Source organism: Acomys russatus, chromosome 9 (genome assembly GCF_903995435.1).
Source record: "Acomys russatus chromosome 9, mAcoRus1.1, whole genome shotgun sequence".
NCBI classification, from domain to species: domain Eukaryota; kingdom Metazoa; phylum Chordata; class Mammalia; order Rodentia; family Muridae; genus Acomys; species Acomys russatus.
This window is the reverse complement of record NC_067145.1, coordinates 46,129,408-46,154,438: the sequence shown is the minus strand read 5'-3', so window position 1 is coordinate 46,154,438 and position 25,031 is coordinate 46,129,408. Positions and strand designations below refer to the sequence as shown.

The 25,031-nt window shown below is 41.4% G+C and overlaps 1 protein-coding gene and 1 long non-coding RNA gene across 3 annotated transcripts in view; both read right to left on the bottom strand.

Moving 5' to 3' along the window:
- Nebl (nebulette) overlaps positions 1-25,031 on the bottom strand; it is a 357,651-nt gene that overhangs the window by 145,375 nt on the left and 187,245 nt on the right. For both annotated transcript variants that reach the window (XM_051151277.1, XM_051151278.1), the window contains exon 4: positions 15,094-15,201. In XM_051151277.1, the coding sequence (XP_051007234.1) occupies positions 15,094-15,201 (108 nt within the window). The remainder of the gene's footprint in view (positions 1-15,093; positions 15,202-25,031) is intronic.
- On the bottom strand, positions 1,897-11,702 carry LOC127193942 (uncharacterized). The gene is made up of 3 exons (XR_007831192.1): positions 11,402-11,702; positions 10,727-10,816; positions 1,897-2,097 (listed from the first exon to the last, which is right to left on the bottom strand). It is a non-coding gene; the product is annotated as an uncharacterized LOC127193942 (long non-coding RNA).

Below are 25,031 nucleotides of genomic sequence, written 5' to 3'. Positions count from 1 at the left end.
GTGGGGGAAGAACAGGCATAGTGATTGAGGCGTAATGCCTGGCTAAAATAGGTCAATTTCAAAGTTGGAATGGCCTTGCGAACTTATCACATAATCCCCACATTGTAGGAAATTATTTCCGTATCTTTCCCACAAGGAAAAACTAACTCCCCTTGTTTTTTCACTAGGATCAGGGCCTAACTCCTGCACAGTTTCTTGCACACACAAAATGAAGTTGTTTGGAATTGTTCAATGACCAGGGTTTTATTATTTATACTCTGACTTTAGGAATCCAGAATATAAAGGTCTTAAAGGGCTATCTTCATAAACTGCCCCCAAAAAGATATTTCTAGCATCCTCATAACAACAGGGACCCAGGGTCACATCTTGGAGGATCTCTTTTCACTGTGCGAACCTCTGCTGACCACTGTCTAGGTGGTCTGTGCGATAAGCAAGGGATGCTTAATGTCTGTGTCGAAGCCAGCCGCGCTGTAGTTTGTCATCCAGCATTTGGAAGTCTCATCCATAAGAACAAACATTCGGCTTGATCTATACACCAGCATAATAATAGGCTCACAAGAACAGGCCACATTTCAGACACTTTAGTGAGCAAGAATTCGCTCCACATTTGGATGAGAAGGAATGCAGCCCTTGCATGGGATGTTAAACGCATACATATTTATGTGGGTTTACACCCACAGACCTGCCAACCTGAGACTTGCTTGTGTCACAGTCAGAGAGTAAACACATCACCCTAGTTACACACCATACAGACACCTTAGTTCAGTGTTCGTCATTCAATTCTAAACCCATGCAATGAAATTGTTCACGTCACTTTTAAAATTTCTCCATGGCTTAAACATACTGAGGTGAAGAAAAATATGAGAAGTTTCCTCTTAGTTCCCAAAGCGTATACTTACAAATACTGATGCAATTGTCACCCCATGCTCAACACCCAGACCTCACGAGTACCAAGATGCAGTGGTGACAATTACCGCCAAACCCAGCCATAAAGGGTCAAGTTACAAGAGTACTAGGTGATGGACTCACAACATTGAAACAAATAGTGATCCTAAAATCTAAATTGTTCCCCTAATAAAACTGTGTTTAGTTATCCTTCTAGCTCCTCAGGATTAAATTAGACCTTGCAGCACATAAGCATGTCATATGTTCTCACTCTTGACGCCTATTGGTGGTCAGGCCTTTGTTGTCCTCCACTCATCCCAATGCTGCTTCTGCTTAGTCCCTCTCAAGAAGTCATCTGTAAGTAAGCTATAGCCATCACCATACTCCGGGTAAAGATGGGTACCTTCTTCATCATCCCTGAACCCTTAAAGCCTCCTCCATCAGTCTCCTAGCCCATGGCCCCGGGCTGTGTTCTGTGTGATCTAGGCTATGGACTGGGAAGAGACCCACAGCCCCTCACATGGCGCTAAGCCCAGAGCAGGAACCTTGTGATAAGATGGGTCAGGAAAGGTAATCATCCTGACAGAGAGAGGTAGGATTAAACCTCTTCATCACGTCACATGATAAAGCTCACTGGAGACGCTTGAGGCAGTGCAAAGCCTTCCCATATCACAGCATGTGCAAGAGCATTTCACAAGGAAAGTCTAAATGAATGATAAAAGTCAGTCCCTACTGTTAAGAGATCTGAAACCTTGAAATATGGTCCTAAGGTTCACCATGCAGCCTCGGAAATGCCATTTAGGAATAATTTAATTTCTGCATCAGAAGACATTATCTTTGGTGTTTGCCCTATGGTACAAGACTCCAGGTAAAACATATAACAATGGTCTCAAAATCCTGCAAGAGAAATGCAGCACAAAGATAAATGAAATAACAAACAAAAAAAAGGCTGTTCAGAACACAGGAGTCTTCCCTCCCATCTATCTAAAGTCCAGGGAGAGGTGCATAAAGACACAGAGATTAACAGACACATACCTGAATGCTGCACAGCCACGTGAGCAGGAAGAGGGCGATGATGAAACACCCAGGCTGATCATATATGCCTTGATGGTACAAGGAGCCAATCATGTTTTCTCCAAAAACCGTACATTGTTCCGAATGTGGGAATTGGATTTTCATTATCTCAAAAGGAAAATCTCTGCTTTTGAGAAGCTGTGGAGACACACATATTAGTGCAGGCCTTTAATCACTGGACTTCAGAAGCTAAGACAAAAAGATGGTGAGTTTGAGGCCAGTATATATTACATAGCAAGACTCTATCTCAAAACAAAGAAGTTAGATAGATAGATGATAGATAGATAGATAGATAGATAGATAGATAGATAGATAGATAGATGCAGAGAGATTATTTTATATAGCTAGATGTTCTAGAAAATGGGTGCATGGATGGAGGGAGGGAGGGAGGGAAGGACGGAAGGAGGAAGGGAGGGAGGGACTGAAGCAAGAAGCTTATGCTGGTAGTAGCTAGTCAAGTGGTGAGCCCTCGTGTTTTCCCCAAGAAAAGACTTTTCAAATGTACTATTTCTTGAGCTGGGTGGTAAGTACAAAGTCATTCATTTTACTACTACTCTTTTTACTACATGCCATTGTGTATGTGTCATGCAGTTCCTATTTTAAGCAGGTATACATTCTTAATACCAGGAGACTGAAACCACGTATTCTAGGCGCAGAACTCTTGGTTGCATTTAACTAAGAATAACACTTTTTTTTTTTTTGTCCACAAGAAGAGATGCACTTTTCTGAGTTATTGATGAGATTTTAAAGAATGTGCAGTACCCTCTGAGTGTATTTCTGAATGACTACAAACTTCAATAAAAACCTACCCATGAGATTCAGAAGTCATGCATCCAAAACATGGCAAATTAGGCTAGACATCAGAATGTGTCAGTGCTATCCCCTAGTCTTTAATATATCCTAATTGATATTTGTTTTAAGAATATTATTGCCTGGCTGGGAAGATAGCTCAGTGGGTAAGTGGATTTGCCACAAGCCTGACCATCTAAGTTTGGCCCCTAAGATGTACATGGTAGAAGGAGAGAACTGTCCCCTGCAAGTGGTCCTCTGATATCTACACTTATATACTGTAGCATATAAGCAGCACATGCAGATGCATGCGCACAACGATGTGTGCATGCGCATGTGTGCACACACATGTGCATACAAACACATGCGCGCTTGCACACTTGGAAAAATGTTAAACTAAAAATATACTTTATAGTCCCAGTAATAGTAATCTGTAGCACCATATGCAAACATTTAAAACAGCACTGATGGATTTAATAGTTGTTTGTTATGATGGTGGTATGCTTGGCCATTTGCAAATCACAGCGGGAAATTATTTTACTCAACCACCCCCCACATAACACCCATACACACACACACAGATCCACAAGGTGTCAGGAGACAAATGGAATAATGTGGGAAGCAGATGGAATGGCTGCTTCAAGGGCAGACTGAGAACGCGCTCCGTATGTAAGTCAGGAACTGGGTCCCTGAAAGAGTTCACCAAGCCTGCGCAGATTACAGACGACCTAGCACACCTTTGGTTTCACATCAGTGTGTGTGCTCTGTGCTTTCGAGCTTGCCACCAGCCAGCCTCAGTGGCTTTTTAAAGTTATTCCTCTGCTGAAACGCCATCGTCTCTGCAGAACTTAGAATTTTTATCAGTTTCAATCTGGCCCTTAAAGCACAAATAGTAATGGACCCAAGTTTAGGGATACTGTAAATAACTTCAGTGTGGGTCGTGCCTCCTGCTTAGTATTTCGTATGCTTTTGACCATTGGCAACAAGCCTGTGATCAGAACGTGAGATGTTAGGCCATCCACTCTAAATAAGTGGCTGAGGTGGCTCACTGACTCCTGTCAGTGACACCACAGCCCTTTAGTCTATAAGCTCACAAAAATATGCTTTTCCTCCTTAACGAAAGAGAGTAAAACAGACTTGCCCCTCAGAGTATTTAGTAATTTAATATCTCAAATGGCTTATCTGGCAGAAAATGAATGTGAAATCAAGTTATGGACGTGTTTACAGTCAGTGCACAGGGGTGGACTGGTACAACTTTGGGAGAAAATGGGGGCAATAAATGGTTAACTGCCAGCACGCCAACTCATGCTCAGGACACACAAAGGTTCACAGCGGTTGTTAGATTCATTTAGAGAAACTCAGTTTATTTCTCCAGCAGAGCTCTCGCCAGCCAATCTGTATTACAACCCGCGGGAGCCTTAATATTCTCAGCAGGATCAAGATTCAGGCCACACTGATTCAGCCATTTAATCTTGCAAGCGAACAGTATTTGGCAGGAAAAGACCCCAAAGCACTGAGGGGATGTCCCAGCGGTTCGTTGTCAGCACAGACTGGGCCAACAACACCGAAGGTAGGAACTAAACTGCACAAACCAATGCTGACACCCCTCACACCAGCTCTCCACCCAAACACACATGCACACTGTACGCATGCAGAGAAAACACAGCATCTACACGGAGCGGACTACACATAGTTCAGTTACAGATGTGTCCTTAAAGGGTAAAATGTCTTCTTAAAGTTCTCAGTCCTGTTGTGGAAAAAACTCAAATTTTAAAAAGCACTGCACTACAGATAGAAGGAAAAAGGAGACGAACAGGAATTTACATAATTATACTTTTGCCCTTTCAACTTTTTCACAGGCACAAACGCAGCAAGAGCATATGCAGAATGCTTGTACATGTGAAAATATATATTGTTATATTCTTTTAGCCTTCATTAAATTAGCAAATCAGCCAATAGTTTTTCAAAATTAAGCATTTGTGCCATTTTATAGGTAATAGTATGATTTGATTAAATTCTGCATCCTGCTTTGTTGAGGAAATCTGCATTTCCCATTTTATACTTCTGCTAAGCAATTTAGGTGGTTTGATTTAATTTTGAGCATTTTCAGAACCCCGTGCCGACAGGTAAACGGGGAATTGGGAAAAGGGATTCAGAAAAAATAAGAAAACAAAAACAGAATAAATAGCACCTGCTACTTTCCCAACAGTGTAAATCACTCAGTGAAATTCCTGCATGTGTTGGTGGGGGGGGGTGGGTGGGTGACATGTATACATGTGTTTGTGGGTGTGCAACCCATGTGCAAGCAGAGAGCAGAGGAGGACTTTGGGCCCCTCCTCTATCACTTCCCACTGTAGCCCCTTGAGACAGAGTCTGTCACCGGATCTGGAGCTAGGCTGGCAGCCAACAAGCCCCAACAGTCCCCCTGTTCTCCACTGCCTATGGTACTGGAGTTACAGTCATATGAGACTACTCTCAGTTTTATAAGGATTCCGAGGATTTGAACTCAGGTCCTCATTTTTGTACTGCAATACCCTGCTAAGCCACCGCCCCAGCCCCTCAGTAAAATCCTTTAAAAATCATCTTTAAATAGCAAATCCAAAAGATCTACTTCTTTATCACCCAAACATAAAATAGTTATTTGTTTCATGTTAACATAGTATCACCTTCTATACAGCATTAATCACAACTAGGTAACTAGATAAGTCGTCTAACTTAGCGTAAGTGTTGTTATGACAATTACCTCCTAGCATTTCAGAGGCTACTCAAGCTGCCTGAGGTCTAGGGTCCTGCCTATTTTATTTTCCATATTCCTTTTCTCTTAATTGTCTATACACAGGAAATATTTTTAAATGTTTAAGTTAATAAATAAGTTTTCACAGTGGTTTTCTCTTTGGAGTCTTCATTTTGCATTTAAAGATGCCCAAAATAGATGTGCCTGAAAATAGAGTGGCTCCTTCAGCAATCCTGCCTCAACAGGATCTCTCCTGAACCCTCACATGTATATGTTGAGTGTCCCAACCTTTAACACCTGCTTCTCTCTTCTTAATACACGAGGCCTGGTGTAATATGTTCACAGCCAGTGTTTACTGAGCATACATGTGTGCTCATGCAAGACTCTTGGAAAGGCAACCCTTACCTCAACTTTATTCTTTATAGACAGAGCACTTGTTTTAAAAGATTTAAGTATAAAATTTACCCACGCCATGGGAGAGAGCCAATCCTGACACTATTGACAAGACTGCTGTGCCTGCAGACAGGAGCTTAGATAGCTGTCCTCGGAGCAGCTCCATCCAGCAATGGACCAAAACAGATGCTGACACCCACAGCCAGACATTAGGAAAAGCATAGGGAACCTGGTGGAAGAGTGGGGATTAGGACAGAAGGACCTAGAGAGGACAAGAACTCCACAAGAAGACAGACAGAACCAACTACCCAGGACCCAGGGGGGCTTACAGAGACTGAAGCACCAGCCAAGGACCGTGCATGAACTGGACCTACGCCCTCTATACAGATATAGCCAATGGGCAGTTTGGTCTTCACATGGGTCCCTTGGTAAGGGGAGTGGGGACTGTCTCTGACAAGGACTTTCTTGCATGTTTTTTGATCACTTCCTTCTGACTGGGCTGCCTTGCCAGGGCACCATGGTAGAGGATGTGTTCAGTCCTAAGGTGGCTTGATGTGCAAGGATGTGAAAACAGGATCCATCATTCTGCTGCATACAAGGAACACACCTAAGCAACGTTATCTCAGAATAAAGGACTGGAAAAAAGGTTTTCCAAGCAAATGAACCCAAGAAGTAAGCTGGAGTAACCATTCTAGTATCTAATAAAATAGACTTTTAACCAAAATGAATCAAAAGAGATGAGGGGAAACATTTCATACTCATAAAAAAAAAAAAATTCACCAAGATGGTGTCTCAATTCTGAGCATCTATGCCCCAAATGCAAAGGCACTCTCATTTGTAAAAGAAACATTACTAAAGCTTAAGTCACACATCAAACCCCACACATTAATAGTGGGAGACTTCAACACCCGACTCTCACCAATGTACAGATCATCAAGACAGAAACTAAACAGAGAAATAATTAAACAGGTACCATGAATCAAATGGACCTAACAGATATCTACAGAAAATTTCACCCAAACACAAAAGAATACTCTTCTCAACACCTCACCAAAACTGACCATATACTTGGTCACAAAGCAAGCCTCAAGAGGTACAAGAAAACTGAAATAACCCCTTGTATCTTATCAGACGCCCATGGATTAAAGATGGATTTAAACAACAACAGAAACAAGAGAAAACCTACAAACTCATGGAAGCATTTTCAATATAGTTAAATTCTTAAGTAACACAGTAGAGATTCACAGACCACACTTTACTGAGGAAGTATTGCTACAGTCGTTTAATAAAACTAGAGAAGTTGCCATATATTTAGGCAGCACACAACAAAAAGTAGGTGTTACCAAGCAATATAAACAAGAATGAAAACATTCAAAACAATTCCTAAAGAAGGGTTGTGATAAGAAAGAAAACACAAAATACATTATTACCATTTCACAAATTATTCTCTCATTTGCCAGTACGCACTTACTGGGCACAGCCTGCATGCCAAGCACTTGTTGGGCTACTGGCAATCTTGTATTGAAAGAACAGATTAGTTCCTTCCTTTACTGTGGCATTTATCCTAGGAAAGGTTTATGATCCAAGACTGAGAAAGCCAAACTGGTCCAAAGAAGATGGGAGACAGGTGGTGTGGATGTTCAATTCCTTTCTTCTCTAGTTTAGCACTGTGCCAGATCAATTTTCTAAAGTCCAATGTGGGGCAGAAGAGAAAACGTCAGTGACTTATAGAGGCAGATGTCAAGAGCAGCAAGGAGAGAGCAAGGTCAGGAATGAAAAGGGACTGGTTTGCTAGTTTAGCAGAATATAATTAACAGTGTCAGGGGTAGACTCCCTCTCACGGCAATGGGTCTCAAGCTGGACCAGTCATTGGTAGGCCATTCCCCAAATTTCTACTCCATCTTTATTCCTGCACATCTTGTACGCATGAAAAATTATAGGTTGAAGGTTTTGTGGCTGGGTTGGTGTCCCAATTCCTCCATTGAAAATCTTGACTGGTTATAGGAGATGGTCAGTTCATGGTCCATATCCCCCCATTGCTAAGAGTCTTAGCTAGGGTCACCCTCATAGATTCCTAGAAGTTTCCATTGCCCATAGTGTAACTGTCATCAGAGAGGCTTCACCTAGCAACTGATGGAAACAGATGCACACATAGCCAAACATTATTAGGTGGAGCTTGGGGAATCCTGCGGAAGAGGGGAGAAAGGATTGTGGGAGCCAAAGGAGTCAAGGATGCCACAAGAAACTTATAGAATAAACTAGCCTGGGCCCATAGGGGCTCACAGAGATTGAACCGCCAACCAGGGAGCAAATACGGGACTGACGTAGGCCCTTTGCATGTATTTGCATAGTTGTGTAGCTTGGTCTTCATGTGGGATTCCCAACAGTGGGGTCAGGGGTTGTGTGACTCTGTTGCCTGTCATTTGATCCCTTTCCCCTAACTGGGATGCCTACTCTATCCTCAGGAGGAGAAAATATATCTAGCTTTTCTGCAACTTGATATGCCGAGGCTAGTTGATAACCATAGGAGCCCCCCCCCCCCCCCACTTTCTGAAGAGAGAAAGAGGAATGGATTGGGGAAAAGGGAGATTGCAGGGAAAGGACCAGAAGGAGACTGCGGTGGGATGTAAAGTTAATTAGTTAGTTAATAAAAACGAAAGAAGGAAGGAAAGGAGGGAGGGAGTAAGGGAAGGAGGGAAGAAAAAGGAACCACTGAGCTAGTGAGCACAGGAGGAGAGGCAAAAAGCGGTCTAGGCTGAGGCATAAGCCCATGGTGCTCAGAGACAAGAGAGACCCCAAAGCTCCAAGTTTCCACTCTCAGTAAACCAGGGATAGCCTTATTTTCCACGCAAAGTATTTTATATCTTATCTTAACGACAATAGGGAGCCATAGATATATTCTAAGAGAGACCATCACACAATCAAATGTGCATTAAAAAAAAATTTTTTTTTGCAAGAGATCACGTGATAAACAAACTGGCACAGGGCAAGACCAATCAAGACTCCACTGCAGAAACCCAAGTAAATAACGGGCGCCTGTCCTGGATAGAGGAGGCATCGTGCTAAGCTGTGCATTCTGGAGATTAAAACATAGTAAATAAAAGAATACACAATCTTCATTTTCTTGAAAGTAAAGAAGTAAAACTATAAGATGCATAAAATACTAATTATAACCAAAATGTGGACACTAACATGTGAGATGACTATATTCCCTCCTCCGAGCGCTGTCACCATTCCAGAGTGAGCTAGAGCCTAGGATCACGGGGTCAGGGCTTCATTTTCCGCTGGTGTCAAAGTGGCCTAAACAAGAGGAATGACTCACAGGAAAGTCCAGTGCGGATTAAAAGTCCAGGCCTAAAAGAAACGGGCAAACAGTGTTGACAAGCCGTGGAAGATAAGGCCGGAAATAGTTCGGGGCAATTGTGAAAGGTCATTAGAGTCCGATAAGGGCACAGGAGATTAGACTTCGTCTGCTCAAAGGGGGAGGTCCAAAAGAGGGGTTTTTAAATGGGTCACAAGTAAGCTCCTGATGAAGCAAATACTTTGGGAAAACTCGGCAGTGTGTTTAAGATAATGGAGAGAGCAAGAGGTATTTGAAAGGAAAAAAAAAAAAAAAGGCCAAATTAAGGAGCTGGTTTAGAAACTGAAGCGTGAAGAGAGATGGTGGGCCTGGGGGAAAAAAAAAGAAATGGGGGGACCAGACTCTCGCAAAAGCAGGACCTCACGAAATCCTCTCGGCATCCGTAATGCCTGTCTGCAAGCGGAAATCACAGGTGCTAATTCTCACGTTCCGGAGGGGGGGTGGGGCCGGGGGGGGGGGGCTCTTCTCAAACCTCCTCTCAAGGCAGGGCTAACTTAGCAAGAAGCCCTGTTCTTGCCACGTACAAGTAATTACTGGTCTCAGACGTATTTGTTTCTCTAAGTGACTGTGGCTAAAAAATTGGGGATAAAAAGCAGAGATCAGCCTTTGAAGTTCGGCCCTACATGAAAAAAAATAAATAAATAAAGCAAAGCCAGGTGTGCGGGAAACCGTGGATAGGAAAGAAAAGGCCAAAAGGTAATTTTCCATATATTTTTCTCAGGAAAGTCTAAGTATTCCTTATAGAAATCTTTTCCCCGAGGAGAGAGGTTGTTCGGAGGGCCCAATTAAACAGTGTGTCAAAGTGTTCCAAAGGCCAGGAACTATTCATGAACATGTGTTAGACATTATAAGAAAAACAGGTGCTATCGTCCCATCACGTCCTTTGACGGACTTGATCTCCACCTTCAGAAGGCGCGCTACTGACCCACTGCTACCCTGGGTTACATCAGTTTCTAGGGCAGATGAGCTGGAGGACAACTGCAGGCTCTTAAAGCAGCATGGAGAGTCACGCTAAACACACACACACACACACACACACACACACACACACACACACACAGTCTTCAAGGGCTTTTATCTTAGCCATCAACTTCATAACTAATTGATGATGTTAATAAAACCAGGATGGGTTGTAATAAAATACCATCCCACTCTCCTTACTTATTAACATAGTGTACCGAACTACTTAAAACCAAGAGCTTCCATTTAATATTTTGCTTAACGATGCAAGTTATATTTCTTGTTTGAGGAGGAAAATTAACGAACACATATCCATTTGTATGCTGCATGGCGTTCCGATTTTCATCTTTCTCTGCTTTCGAAAACTACTTCTGTGTTTGCTGTGTACAGAAAGCAAGCAAGTTCCCCCACGTCAGTTGTTTGGTTTTGTATAAGACCTAATTGCCTCCTACAGGATCATTTTGCCACCAGTTTACAATTAGCATGCATTTCTCATGCATGACTTGACCCAATTACATAACAAATTTTACCTTTGGGGATTTCTCTTGACTGCTTGTCTTCTGTCCAGCGTACAACTCAATTTCACACTGTCAGCAGCCGAACATGGTTACAGTCAGTCTCTGTCAAAATGATTTATTTAAATTACAAACAGAGACCAAATCCCTAGATAATCACCCCACGCCTCTCACACTCACCCTTACATTCAACTTAACTTTGAATCAAATCTCTTAATAGTCCGTAGACATTGTATTCAATTATTTAGTCCCAATAATCCAATATTTCTGGAGCTAACTCATAAAGTCTCGGGGAACTAAATCATCAGTGTCCTTGTGAGTTTATTAATGGGCGTATAATTTATTTTACGCTCTAAGTCAATGAAAATTTACGTGGCTATATCAAAAGAGTTAGAATTAATTACATTTCAGTATCAAATTACAAGCATCTTTTGATCTTAGCTTTTCTTGCAAAGCAAGCAAGCTTTTCTTATGAATGGCTATGCTAGATTGCAAGGAGTAGCAAAAAAAAAAAAATACAGTTGGGAAACAGGATACATAATCAAAATTATAGGCATTCACTGAGTAAAAGAAACAGTCTGGTAGGCAATGGTGTTAAAAAAAAAAAATATGTGTAGGCACACAAAACTCTTCCCACTGTACTGCAAGGACAGACACAAACTCAGGCAGATCTGCTAAGGGTACGCTCACTATTTCCATCGGTCTGACAGAGCCTCGGATCTTCTCATCGGTTTCTTTTCCTTTCCTCTTCATGTGACACTTTTCTTCCACCTATGATGAATTAGAAAATAAACACCTAGTTTTTATCTACATTGTGAAAGGCTGTAAAACCCTCTTGGGGCTTGATTTTTACCATTTTATTTTCCAGTTCATCCCCAGACTGTGTGAGTTAATTGAAAGTGCAGCCCCTATGCGTGTATAAGCAGACACAAGGAAATACATCAGTCATCTCTGGCAGGCCACACTGAGTCCTTGCAGCATGTACTGAGCCTGCTGCTGCCCTGCCACCCTGCTGCAGGTATCCTGAATGCCCGCCCTGTTCAGGGGTTGGAGGGTGGGAACAGCCTGAAACTAGAGCTGTAAAAAGCTAGAGTTATATAGATGAGGTTGAAAATGTTTTAATGTCCCCCATAGGCATGGTATTCCTCAATTCACCTGTGTGTGTGTGTGTGTGTGTGTGTGTGTGTGTGTGTGTGTGTGTGTGCGCGCGCGCGTGCATACACACATATATATGGTTAATAAACATACAAAGATGATAAAGATTTGAGAGTAAAAGGAGGCATATGAAAACCGAATAACTTAATTGTGAAAACCCATAGAACCCAAGGACCCTAAAACAGTACTTTCCACAAAGCTCCTCAGCTGCTGCAGATAGACTTGAAGCAATACCTGAACTTGTAAACATTGTCCTATATTAAAATTTTTATCTCGACCTCCCATTTAAAAACAATCTCTAAGCCCAACACATATATAACCCATCAAACCCCCTCTGCTATGATCATCTTAAAGCAAATGGAGACATCATCCAGAACATCACTGGGAAAATTTAAGACTTTATTTTAAAAGCCAAGTTCTGCTTCTTTGCTGTGGATAAGTAAATTCCAAACCCCACCTTTTCTTGTTCTTTCTGCAGCTATCCTGCATAGTGTAGGAGAAGCACTTTAAATGACAGTACTCCATAAATCTCCTGTGTTCACTCTGTTGTCATCATGGGTACCAAAATAACGAGAGCAGCGCTAACACACATTTACCTCTTTTATTACACAAAATTTGAAATTTAGGGCTCTGCTTTATCCACACCCCTGTAGCATTTGCAGGCTGAGCGGCTACTTCCAAATGACTTCAGTTCCTTGACAAATGAGCAGGAGAGTGTCTGAAAATTTTTCATAACGGTGACAGACACAGACACAAGCAATCAAAAATGCCCACTCATCCATAACATATTACCCCAAACACCTAGGAGTTATTAAATTCACAGCTTCATGTCTTTATATTTTTTTCAGTCTAAAGGGGATTAACAGCAGCTTAGAGAGTGCCACTAAACATCCAAAGGTAAAATGAGCTGGAAATATATTTTATAAAGTAGATCAAAAGGAAAAATACAGACTATAATGATCACTCAGCTCCCCCCATCACCTGGGGCCTAAAGTAAGATGCAGCTCTTCAGTCTGGTCTCTTCTGTCATCTCTAGCAGGAAGATTGTAGGGTCTTCCCAGTTTAGACCCTTGCTCACTTCTTCCTCTCAAATGATAAACAATCCAAGTCACACTCAAAAAAATATCTGCATGGGTTTTGCCCAGTATTGTCCAGTGGGTTTATATTAAAACAGACTGGAAAGCTAGAAAACCCAACATGGGACTTTTCAAATCAAGTCAGATTTTTAACAGCAAGAGGCCCCCAAAGTAATATGGAAAACCTGGTACAGAATGGGAAAATTCCATGAGGTTGTGGTTTTATAAATGAGTAACAAATTCACCAGACCTCAGAATATCTTGCAGCTTTCCTTCTTCGGGAGTAGACACTGAACAGAAATATTGTGAAATCTTTTCTTTACTGTAATCCAAGCATCGATAGGCCTCATTTGGGGCTAACTAAACTACTGCTGCAGTTACTACAGTTGTTGCGGCCAAGAGAATGCGAAAGGGGCATGGTTTTAAGATGTGGTCTAAACCAGGTGTTTTTCAAGCTGACACTTTTCTATCTCATAGTCCACATCTCATTGTGGTTTTGTACAGACTGGCTATGTATATGATAAATATAGATTAATACATACCTGCATTATAAGGGGTTTTGCATAGTTAAGAATGGATTGGCCAACGACCTCTGGCATTGAATATAAAGTATATCCCTGCTAATGATAAAGTTCAATGAAGTGATCAGTTATTTTCTAATTACTTATGAATTTGACTTAATTTGAACACAAATGAAAAGGCTTACCTTTGATTGAACCGCAATCCTGTGTTAGCTGTCACGTGGATGTCTTAAGTAGAGCTGTTTATTTCTTTGAGAAATGCATTCCTATGCTAGTTGAACATTTGAAACAGAACTGTAGTTGGCATAGCATTTTTTAAACTGAGTGGAACTATCATTGAAATGCATCTCTTGCTTGTATTTTTGAAGCAAGAACAGATTTTTGATTTGAGGGAAGAATGAATGAGGAGAAAAATGAAAGTAATTATCTTTATCATTCCTTATTGGCAGTCCAAAAAGTCGTAAGAAAAACCACAGGATGGATATCATCAGCTCTTCAGAGTCAACTCTGTCTCTTTAAATAAAAAACTCAACTCTAATATAAATGTCCACATAAAGAACAAACAACTGGTGAACCTTACAGAATGTGATAAAGAGAAAGGCCTTTCCAGGCCTTGAAATAACACTTTAAAGACCAAATAGTTATGTTCTTGAATTTTTGACAAATAACGTTTTCCCAAATTACATGCTAACCTCTATCTGCAAATACATATCTACATATGTATATGTAGATACACATATATATGCATGTATCTCAGGACCATGGTCCTTTATCAGTAAATTTAAACCCATCCGCTAATGATAAACATTTCCTAGAAGTTGAGGCTACATTACTTATAGTATCTACATACATATATACATGTACACTTGTAATACCTGTGACATACTTGTCACATACTCATGACATCTACAATCCTAAGAAGTAGTGGCATGAGCTTCAAATGTTTGCTCACAACTATACAATACATGGCTTTTAATTTCCATCCTGGATATCTAACAGTAAACCACCCCTTTGAAGAAAAAATACATTTTGACACATTTCATATAATACATTGGAAAATATACAATCACACATATGAATTATAAAAATTAAAAATGAACTGTTTATCTACCATAAATAAGTAGTAAATTCAATTCTAATGTACCTTGGACTTCTGCCAGTCCTGATTTTTGTTACTCTGGAAAAAATATTACTAAAAAGATGTGGCTTCCAAGTAGAAAGTAACTACACATACAAATGTTTATTTCTAAAATTAGATGTAACAGATATCTAAAGTATGCACATACTTAGAAAAGCCCATACATTTTTTTCACTATACTTAAACTATATATTAACTTTATATGATTTCCTACATGGGAAAAACTATTAGAGTTTTTGTTAAAGATTTAATTTTGACCAAATGTGAAGACTGGGGGATATTCAAAGTACATGAAGAGGATACTGAATTATAACTGCTGTAGATGACTGTGATGACATCAGAGAGCAGGGATTTAAGAGGTGACCTTGGCATCTTTTATGAGCAGACTAAATACCGCTCAGCAACAGATATGCCTCACACTCACTCACTCTCACATTCCTATCCAGAGACACACACCAGAGACACCTCATCATCAAGAGAAAGAACACCTACGTTGCTGATTTGCTCCTGGGTCCTCTTCAGCCTCTGCAGCTCAGGAGTGTCTGTGACGATGCTGAAGCCCCTCCCTTTGCTTTCTTCAAAATCTCGTTTGTACTTGACCTGAAAAGAAAGAAGAAAACCGATATGTATGTGTATGTATGTTTATGTGCATATATATGTGTGTGTGTGTGCATACAAAAACACACATATATAAACAAATACATATAGACATATATTCATATAAGCATACATTCATACACACCTACATATGAACATAAAAGGAAACAGGGGAATCACAGACCCCACTCGGGATAGGCAAGGGCCCCAGAAGCTGCTGAAATTGGAAGCAATGTGTGTAATGCACAGTGCAGCTCTTAGAAAGAATCATCCTGAGAGGCATGGGGGAGGGGGAGGTACTAAGCAGATCAGGTGGTTTGTGTTCCTGAAGCTTTACCTGTGTGCCCGGTGTGATCTTCAGGAGGTGACCTAACTATTCTGAGCCTTTCTGCTTTCATCTGTTAAATGATGACAATAACAGAAGCTACGTAACTGCGTGTAGTGGGGGGAAAAGGCAAATGACCCAGTGAGCATGTGTGGCTGATTGGTACATATAAGTAGCTCACAATAGTTACTATTAGCACCATTAATACTTCTTTTTAAACTGACACTACTGGAGAAGAAAAGAAAGTAGAGAAAGGAAATTCAATATTATATTTAATTTTATAAATATAGTTCAAGGCCCAGCTTGTCAATGAAAAGGCAAGTCTGGGAGCCTGGGTTGCCCTGAGTAGGGGAACCGTGAAGGAACAGTGATCCCAGGCTGTAAGAAGTTCCCCCTTTGCATCATACAGCAAAGCATATGGAGGCAATTACACTGCACCACACTGACAGATGTCGAGCAGATAAATGCTTATGAAAATATTTATAAAGAAGTCCACACCTCAGGATTAGAAAGCTTCTCACACTGACCCTTGATGGGCTCTGTCCAGAGGTAGATAGATGCTTATGTGAGGGCCCAATCCTGTCATTCCAACAGTTAGAAGGTAAGGCCAGAGGACCAAGATTTCCAGATCAGCTTGACCCACACAGTGAGGTTCGGTCTTTTAGAAGAAGCCGAAGGTGTCAGGGGAGAGGACTGTGATGTGACCTACACAGCAAGGCTAAACCCTTGGTTGAATGCCAGCACCTACAACTAAGTAAGAGAAATAGACTTCTTTTTAACAAGGCTAATAGTACGGTGTCCTGGGGGCTGGAACAACCACAGATAAAGCTTACAAAGTCTATCTCCTGTTCATCATATAGTGAGGTTCGGAACATCAGCTCAGTACTTGTCTTGTTAATGACTGGATGCTCACAGTATTATGTTCTTGTCATTTTAAAGCCCAAATATCAAGGAGCTATGGAAACACATGACCATAGTCCATATAATCTACATTTTGCACTCAGAACTAAAATCTTCAAGCTAACAGTTAAATTACCATAGCAGCTGATAAAAATATGAGTTTGCTATAAATGAGGGTTTGACAGTTCTCTTAGTGGGGTGTATAGAGGCCTTTTTACTGAGTCACAGCCACATTTAGAAACTCAGTCCTGTCAAGTATCATTATTCCTGAGGCTACTGGAAGATTTTGTTTGACCAGATGAGCTCGAATTAAAACCCTTGATAAAAACAAATAGATTTAGAAAACTCATCAGTTTCAGCCTAAGACTATCTAATTTTCTCTCCATACAGTCCTTAATATTCTCCATAAATTCCTAAAAGTCTTAAGACCTTTACTTTAGCTATTGCCACAAATAAATGATCCAATAAATGGTTATATTTTTATTGCAGAGAAAGTGCTGAGTGAGCTTGGCCTTCTAACCTCACTCTCCCAGAATTCATGAAGGAGTCGGGCACAAGTCTGAAGAAACACAGGCCTGCGGCACAGTCTCAGTATCTCAGCCTGCCCAAGGGAAGCTGCCGGGGGCCAGTACCGGTGATGGTCTTACACAAGCTAACTTTTCTAAGAAAGAAGGCTCTTAATACTTCGCTCTTTTATCATTTACCCATGCCATTTTTTGTCCAGCCAATCTAATTTTGCTGCTGCATCTTTTCCTCAAGGGGCATACTGTATGTGGCCCCCAATCCTATATGCCACATGATCACCTGAGGGTATAATAGGAAGAGACTTTTAATCTCATCTGCTGCCAACTCCTCTAGCCCCCCGCATCTTGTTTGCCTTCTTACGTTTATTTTGTTCCGATTATCTTGTTCCTGAGTAAGCGCAGGGGCAGACGTTCCAAGAATATCTTGGGGTCAGAGGCTCATAAGGATGTCTCTGGTGTCTTTATTTGAGTCATAACCTCAGGATTCAAGGAAGACCTTCAAGTGGGGTCAGATACATATATCTCCCTGAAAGTGGGAGCAGTATTGTGCTCAGGAATTTCCTAGGGAAGCTTAGAAGCAGTTCTCCTTGAAGAGGGCATAATTGATTCATAAGAATCTCCCCATCATATGAATAAATTAATAAAATACATTTAAAAAAAAGAATTTCCCCATCAGTCCAATATCCTCAAGTTGTACAAATATTAAAATCCCCTGAGGCATGCAACACGTGGAGCTCAAGGCCAAAAGTAGAAGAAAGCATGGTGGTGAAAGCGTTGTAACGGCTCCGCTTTGCTGGGTCTTTGACAAGCAGCTGTGCTGCTTTACAAGTTCCGCTGTTCCCATTAGCTATGGCTGTGCCAGGAAGCTGGTCGGCTTAGCTGGTAGTAAGCACACTGAGAGACCGGTTGGTAAAATAATGGAAGTATGAAAAGATCACAAGGTCATGATCACAAAAAAGCAGGGAGATCTTCCAGGGAGACCAGCGTACCAGTCAGATTCGTCCATCTCTCATGGCAGCTTCCGAGAAGGGACTGTAGCTCATTCTTTCTGCTGTTTGTTTTAAGTACTGACTTCCAGAGAGAGACATAAAAAGAGAAAATATACTGAATACTGGAACTGTAAGTTTGGAACTGATTAGCATCCGGCCGTCCTCGCCATATTCACAAGACACCTACGAATAGTTTGGTTTGGGCCTGCCTACTCAAATGACTTGTTTGGAAAGTGTGCAGTCGTCTCTGTAAATGGTTCTCAGTGTTTTAGAAGCTATTTCTTCCTTTGTAATGGTGTGGTACACTCTCAACACCCACTCAAGCGCCGACCACCCAGTATTTGTTTACTATATCCAGGGAGCCATGGAACCATTAGTCAGTGCTGTCTTTTCCACACTCCCACCCACTTGCATCCTATCCAGCTACACAGCACCTGCAGTGGCTCATGGGAGTGGCTCAACAAATGTTTCAGAAAGAGACGAAAGCCAAAGAGGAAAAGAAAGAAGAGGAACTGACAAGCGAGCAGGGACTGCTAATTAAACCTAGAGATCAGAGAGTGGTCTCACAAACGGGCACTAAAAATGTCTCTCCCGTGGGCCTGTATCCACCAGAGGGACACAAGGAAGGGTAAAAGCCAGGACACTTGGCTGAACACACAGGTCAGAATTTGAAAATAAGTGCTACCACAGTGTGCTTATTGGTTGAAGTATTTATAGAGACTCATATAAATTGCATTCTCCTGGCTCTTTCCCAGCAAAACAAGAAATGATGAAAGAAGAAGAGCATGAGGCATCTTTTCTTCTCTTGTGTTCTCCATTAGCTATAAAACTTTCATGTCAAGTGTGTGTCTACACAACTGTTTCTCGAAAACAGTGTTTCACGATGATTCTACAAGTAACAATGGCCTCCAAGGAACATTATTCTCTGGACTTTCTCCCTTGAGACTTTATTTATTTAGTCATTTGCTAATTCAAGCGTTGTTCCAGGTGTGGAAGAAACACCTCAAATAAAAGCCAGCAGTCCCTACCCTCACCTAGCTTGCGTCACAAGGTAGAGATGAAGAAGACACGACCTATGCAAGTGAAAGCCCTAAAGGAGATGACGCAAGATAGTGGCATGTGCAGTGCCAGAAATGCTGACTTAATAGCACAGTCAGAGGAGACCCCAGACAGAAGGTGACTTTTCAGTAAGTCTTACAAAGGGTTGGGAGCAAGAAGAATTCCAGCTCTGAGCAGAGCTTTCGAGACAATGGGACCTGGGGGTATCAGGCCTTCCACCTTTGGAAATGCTGAAAAGGGCTGCTTGGTTATAAGAACAGAAGTGAGGAGAGCAGCTGTAGTGCTCTTCTTTTTTTTAACTCTACTTTTTTTGGGGGTGTTAGGCCTTAACCTCCTTTCTAACTGCCCAACCATATGTAAGAGAGAGAAGGTTAGTGGGGAGATGGGAGCCCTTTACTTCTCTCAGCTGCTTAGGGTCGAAGGGTCTTTGGGGCTATATCAATCTCTGACAATAGCAGACAAGCTAGCAGTCTCTTCCAAGCTGCTGAGCCCCCTAAGTGTTTCTCTCTGTCTGACTTCTCCAAACCACCACACTGTCCATCTCTGGTCTCTTCAAAACTATAAGCCACAGGCCAGCACTGCATGCCATGCCACGATCTCTCTGGGTTTTTATTTATCTCCTCAGAGCCCTTAGACCACACCCCTCTCTGTGCCATACAAGGAAGGCATGAGACAATCAACAGCTTAGACAAACTAAAGCTCAAACTGAAGTACCACACTTGGCATTAAAACAAAAATATATTTACATAATATAACTGAGTTTACAAGGAAGCCAAAACTTCCATTACAAGCAGTGGAAGAAGAGGGGGCAGAGGGTGTGTGTGCATGCTCAGAGAGTGTTGGCTTTTCTTCCACTTGAGACAGGATGCCTATGGAAAAGCATCAGTAGGGACACATAACAGTTAGCTTTCATTAAAACAGCAAGGGGGAAGGCAGTGTTGTCAGTGTGGGGAGCACTTCACCAGTGGTCCTTCATCAGCAAGCAGACCTGAAGCCACAGGATGAAGTGGAGTTCTGGGTCCAGTCTCAGGACCTTGCCTTCCTGGAGAGCTATCAGGCAGTTGTGCAATCTCCTCAAGTGGGTCAGGAAGGCCAAGGAGAAAGAAGGCAAAGTCAAAATGGTGGCCTGGTAATGCAGTCCTGTTTTCCCACAATTTTACCCAACCAACACTAAATAATGACACTTTGAAAAACTGCACTTTTTTTCAGACAATATCTCGGCTATGTAACACAAGCTACCCCTGTATTGATTCATGATCCTGTCTCAGCCTCTTTAGTACTGGAACTATAGGCATATTCCCACAACAAACACGCACGCACACACTGCAATTTTAATGTCAAACGTAAGAAATCCACACAACTGGCCATTTGAGATTTTAATTTTTTTTTTGCAAAGTAACTTAAAATGTTATTTCAAATATAGAATGCTATACAATATTGATAATCTAAGTTTGTCCATGTGTTGGCATTGAGTATTTATGTGTATGGATAGATGGATATATGCATCCATGTATTCATGGTCATATATGTGCATGTTTGTGTTCCTTACAACGCATAGGTATACTTTATACCTAGATGTGAAATAAACGTCGTGCATAGAAGAATAAAGGTTGATAAGTGTGGATTCACTCACTAGCCATAGGTGTGATCTAACCAGTGAACAAGCCTCCGCTTACAGTGAGTTGAGTCTGCCATTCTAAGTTTCTTCATCTTCGTGGGAATGTTTGACTAACATCAGAAACTAGAGGCATAAAAGCAGGGTTGGGGTGGGGGGGATGAAGAGCACAAGAGGGTGTTATATAAAGGAGATTTCAAACATGAGCTAATGGGGAATACCAGATGCTCAAGGGGACCCATGGGATCTGTCGCAATGGGCCAGGGCAGGAGGGTAAGTAGAAGGAAAGGGCAGTTTAGCCTTGGAGCAGCTCGTCGGAATAGGCTTAATGAAAGCCTAACGCCTATGGGCATATTTACTACTGAATCATGCTCCTCTGCTTGTGGTGTCTGATACAATGAGGCCAATGGCCAATCCCACCACTTTACTAGACAAAAGAAACGCATCGCGTTCTGCCCATGGGAAGGTTGTGATGGGGACAGCATCATAAGACTACATGTAAAACTCCTGAGTGTGACCTGCAGAATGTCCTCAGCTAGGTACTGACTTGGGCAGCTCAGTAGACTCCAAGATGCCAGAGAATGTGGGCCATGTGCTTCCTCAGCTTGGTGCTGTGCACACGTTAATGACCGCTACATGACTGCTTACTATTTGGTCTTGGTCTTGTGTTTTCAAAGCCTAAAATGCTCTATGGGAATTAAGTGTTACAAAGAAAAATCTGATTAAAGGTGAAGTTAATTTTAACAAATACTGAGTCAAAGAATTGAGTTCAAAGGGAAATTTGCTTTTTATAAATTAATCCCATAATTTGTAAATGTATGGTTAATTAAATAAAATTAAAGTTATAATTACCTTTTCTAAACATAATCAAAATTCATTAGAAGTAATTTCCATGAATTCTCAGCTTCAAATTAACCTTTCATAGCATAATAGAGACACTTGGAGATGTTTACAGATTTTTTTTCCAGGTTTCCATGTACTAACATGCAACTTTATCAGATTCAGGAGTCTCTTTTTCAAAAGCAAAGCCTGTATTTTATTACAAAACAAGTAATCTAAATAAATCATGATCTAAATATATATAATGATTTAATTAGTTTTTCTATCAGCTCTATAATGATAAGATACTTGACTCTGTCTGTGGTTAATAGCAGAGACTCAGTCATGGACAAATTCAACTTGTGTCCCAGCTGTACCTCTTCCTAGCTATGTGACCTCAGGCAGGAGACTTCACCTATCTGAGACTTTGCTTCCTCAAGTAGAGAACAATTATAATTGCAATAAATACTGACAGCACCTTTGGATACAAATTAAATGAGATGATGATAATGTCTGACATCGGTAATTTCTGCTATGTCCCAGACTCTGCACTGGTCAATTCTCTTACTGGGGGAGTGCAGACTAGCTAGGTCCTTTGGCAAGTGTTTACCCTGCCCCAGTCATTAAACATCCAGATGTAGCATGCAGCCATTCGGGGTGGGGCACCAGGCCACTGGTAGCCAACTCCTTCCAGCCTCTTTTCTTCAAAATAAAAATAAATAAATCCAGGAAAGGAATTTTTAAAGGTTCTCTAATATAGTCTCAGGTAAACTCTGACAGGTATGCATTTTGGCCCATTTCATAGAAAAAGGAAGTTTAGTGTCACGGAGTTAGCAAAGGGCAGAAATCCTACCCTTCTGGCAACTTCAGTGACATTATTTTCCAGTTTGTCTGAGAATTCTTAAAAGTGCTGAATTGGAAAACATTAAACTGAACGCAATGAGGTAAAACAATGAACATTCTGTTCACAGGCGGAGACGGACATGAAAGCCACTGAGCAGTTCTTACAGGAAAGGCATCAGGTGAGCTTAAAACTTATCTCCTTTGTCACTTGTAACAGAACCAGTGGTGTCAGAAAATGACAAGGAGACTCACTCAGAGTCAAGTGTTACCCAGAGTACACTTCAACACAACCATCGTCCTGCTGATCACTGCTGATGGCAACAGTCAGCCACGTGTTGAGCGGTATTGGGTGCCAACGCCCAAGGCATGGTATTTTGGCAATAGTGATGCAAAGCAAATAAACAAATGGGCAAGCATGCCCACCGAGACTAAGAAAACCTGTGCCTCAGTACATATAATTCATATTTTCACCAAGAATTTAATAAGTAGAATTTAATAATTTAGGCAACATTTGAGTTTTGCCTTCTGGACACAATCCTTTTAACTATTTATTCTTTAGACAGCCAGTCTCATCTTAAAGAGTCTCATGATTGTGAATTTAGAATGCCAACAGCTTAACTCACACACAGCACAGAATATTACTAAAATCATTTGAACTGTAAGGTCTGGTGTACGGCTAAATGAAGAACAGAACACCTCTTTTGAATTATAAAGGCCTGGCAGATGAGTAGTTTCCAGCTACGAAATAGCTAATCAAGAAGTTAGTAACTAAAGACACAAGCTATATTCCAGCTCTGATGAAGAAAGAGGTCAGAGTCAACTAGGAGCCAAGGAAATGTACACAAACAGTCGAAATAACACGAAATACCCTAAGGAAAATAACCTGTCCTTAGTCCCCAAGTGTCACAGCAGATGAAAGTGGCAGACGATTCCGCTACTCTTTTACACATGCTTGCTCTTAACATGTCGATACCGTCGTAAACAGTGCTCGTAACAACAGCCCAGTTACACCTGCAGTGGCATGCTCCATCCGGCAAACACTGCCTGCCCAGCTATAGGGAAGCATGCTTCTTCCGTGTTTTCAACCCTAAGAGTGAAGATGGAAACTGACGCAGAGTACAACTGCTTTAAGAGTTACTCTTGCCATGTATGGTGCACATTAATGCTGCTAGGAATGCTCCCACACGGACAGTCTCCACCTCATGGATGGAGTCCAGGGGCCATGATGATGAATAAAAAAATGTAAGACTGCTTTCTTAAAATTGAAATCTGTTTACAGTATAAATGCAGAGAATCTGACAGGTGGTTTACAAGGTCTGTATTACGCTAGAAATATGGTGTATGTCCTGTTCTTCCATGGGACAGAAACTATTGGCTATACTTGAAATGCTGAAGAACTGTAGCCTCTTAGACTGCTGGATTATAGTGAAGGCTTCAGGTTGGTTGGTGTTGGGGTGCTAGGGTGAGGTCGCCCTGGCATGAAATAGTGTCTACCATTTATTAAGGGCTTGAAGGTAACAGACATTGTACAAGGTACTTGACAAAAACGTTTTGCTTAATCTTTGACAAATCACTCTGTAAAAGACCTATTTCACTATATTTTTTATACATGAGAAATATATGACCATCTCAATGGAGGTCCACCTGAAACCCACATCCTGTGCCTTCCTTCCATCCACCCAGGGTTTCGTAGGAATTGCCATTTTCCTCACAGCCTACTTCCTTACCCATAGACTGACCCAACGACCATTGTGCTCACTGAGCTAGTTCAGGTCACCAAAACTGGAAGGCCTGATGATTGGGATGCAGAGCACAGAGGGAGTCTCCCACTCTGGCGGCTAGAACTGTAAGATATAAAATCTGGGCGTGTCTATATCTATGCTTGCTTCCGCCCGAACTCACAGGGCTAGATGAAGCTCCATGGCATGCCTTGATGGCCTCTGGTCACCAGTACTGCCAAAACCCTAGAAGGCATGCTGGTGTTCCCGAGCTTGTAACTTGTTACTTCATGTCATTATTTGTTCGTCGTTTGGTTTGTTTGTTTGTTGTTTGTTTGAAGTAATAAGGACTGAATTTTTTATCACACACAGCCCAAAATCCTAACATAGGAAACTGAGGTTAACTAGCCACCATCCAAGGCTAGTACACCACCAAAGAAGTAGTGGAACCACACGTTCCAACTGAGACCAACTGTCCCTGACATCTTTGCCCTCCCACTCCATCGTCTTCAAGATGCCAATTTGAAGATCTTGTGGACATCAGAGTGTCATTTAAAAGAAAAGGAAGCTTTAATGAAAATGACCAATATTTCTTTCCAAAGAGACACACACACACACACACAAATCTCAAGTATGCTTTCTTTTAAGATACTTTCAAATATTCTTAAACAGTATAAATAATATCCTAAGTAATTGTCCTATGCATCGTAGTTGCTGGCCAGCATTGGCTCTTCAATGGCCATCTACTAGTTAGAAGTCTGAGTTATGCATCAAATGAGTAAGCAGCAGACCAGTCTCAAAATGAGACCTGGAAGTGACTGCAGCATTGCAAGTCTGTAATGTTAACTCGTCATTTCAACAGGGAAAAGTTAGACACCAAATACCTCGAGCAAATTCCAAGGCTCGTTGGGTATTTTGCGAGAAGAGCTACCACACTAATCTGTAGACTGATTACTAACTTTTCTCACCTGCCTTCTTGTGAAGGTTCAAATCTCATGACTCAGTTCAGTGCAGTATTCTAGGGATACTTGGATTCTTCTC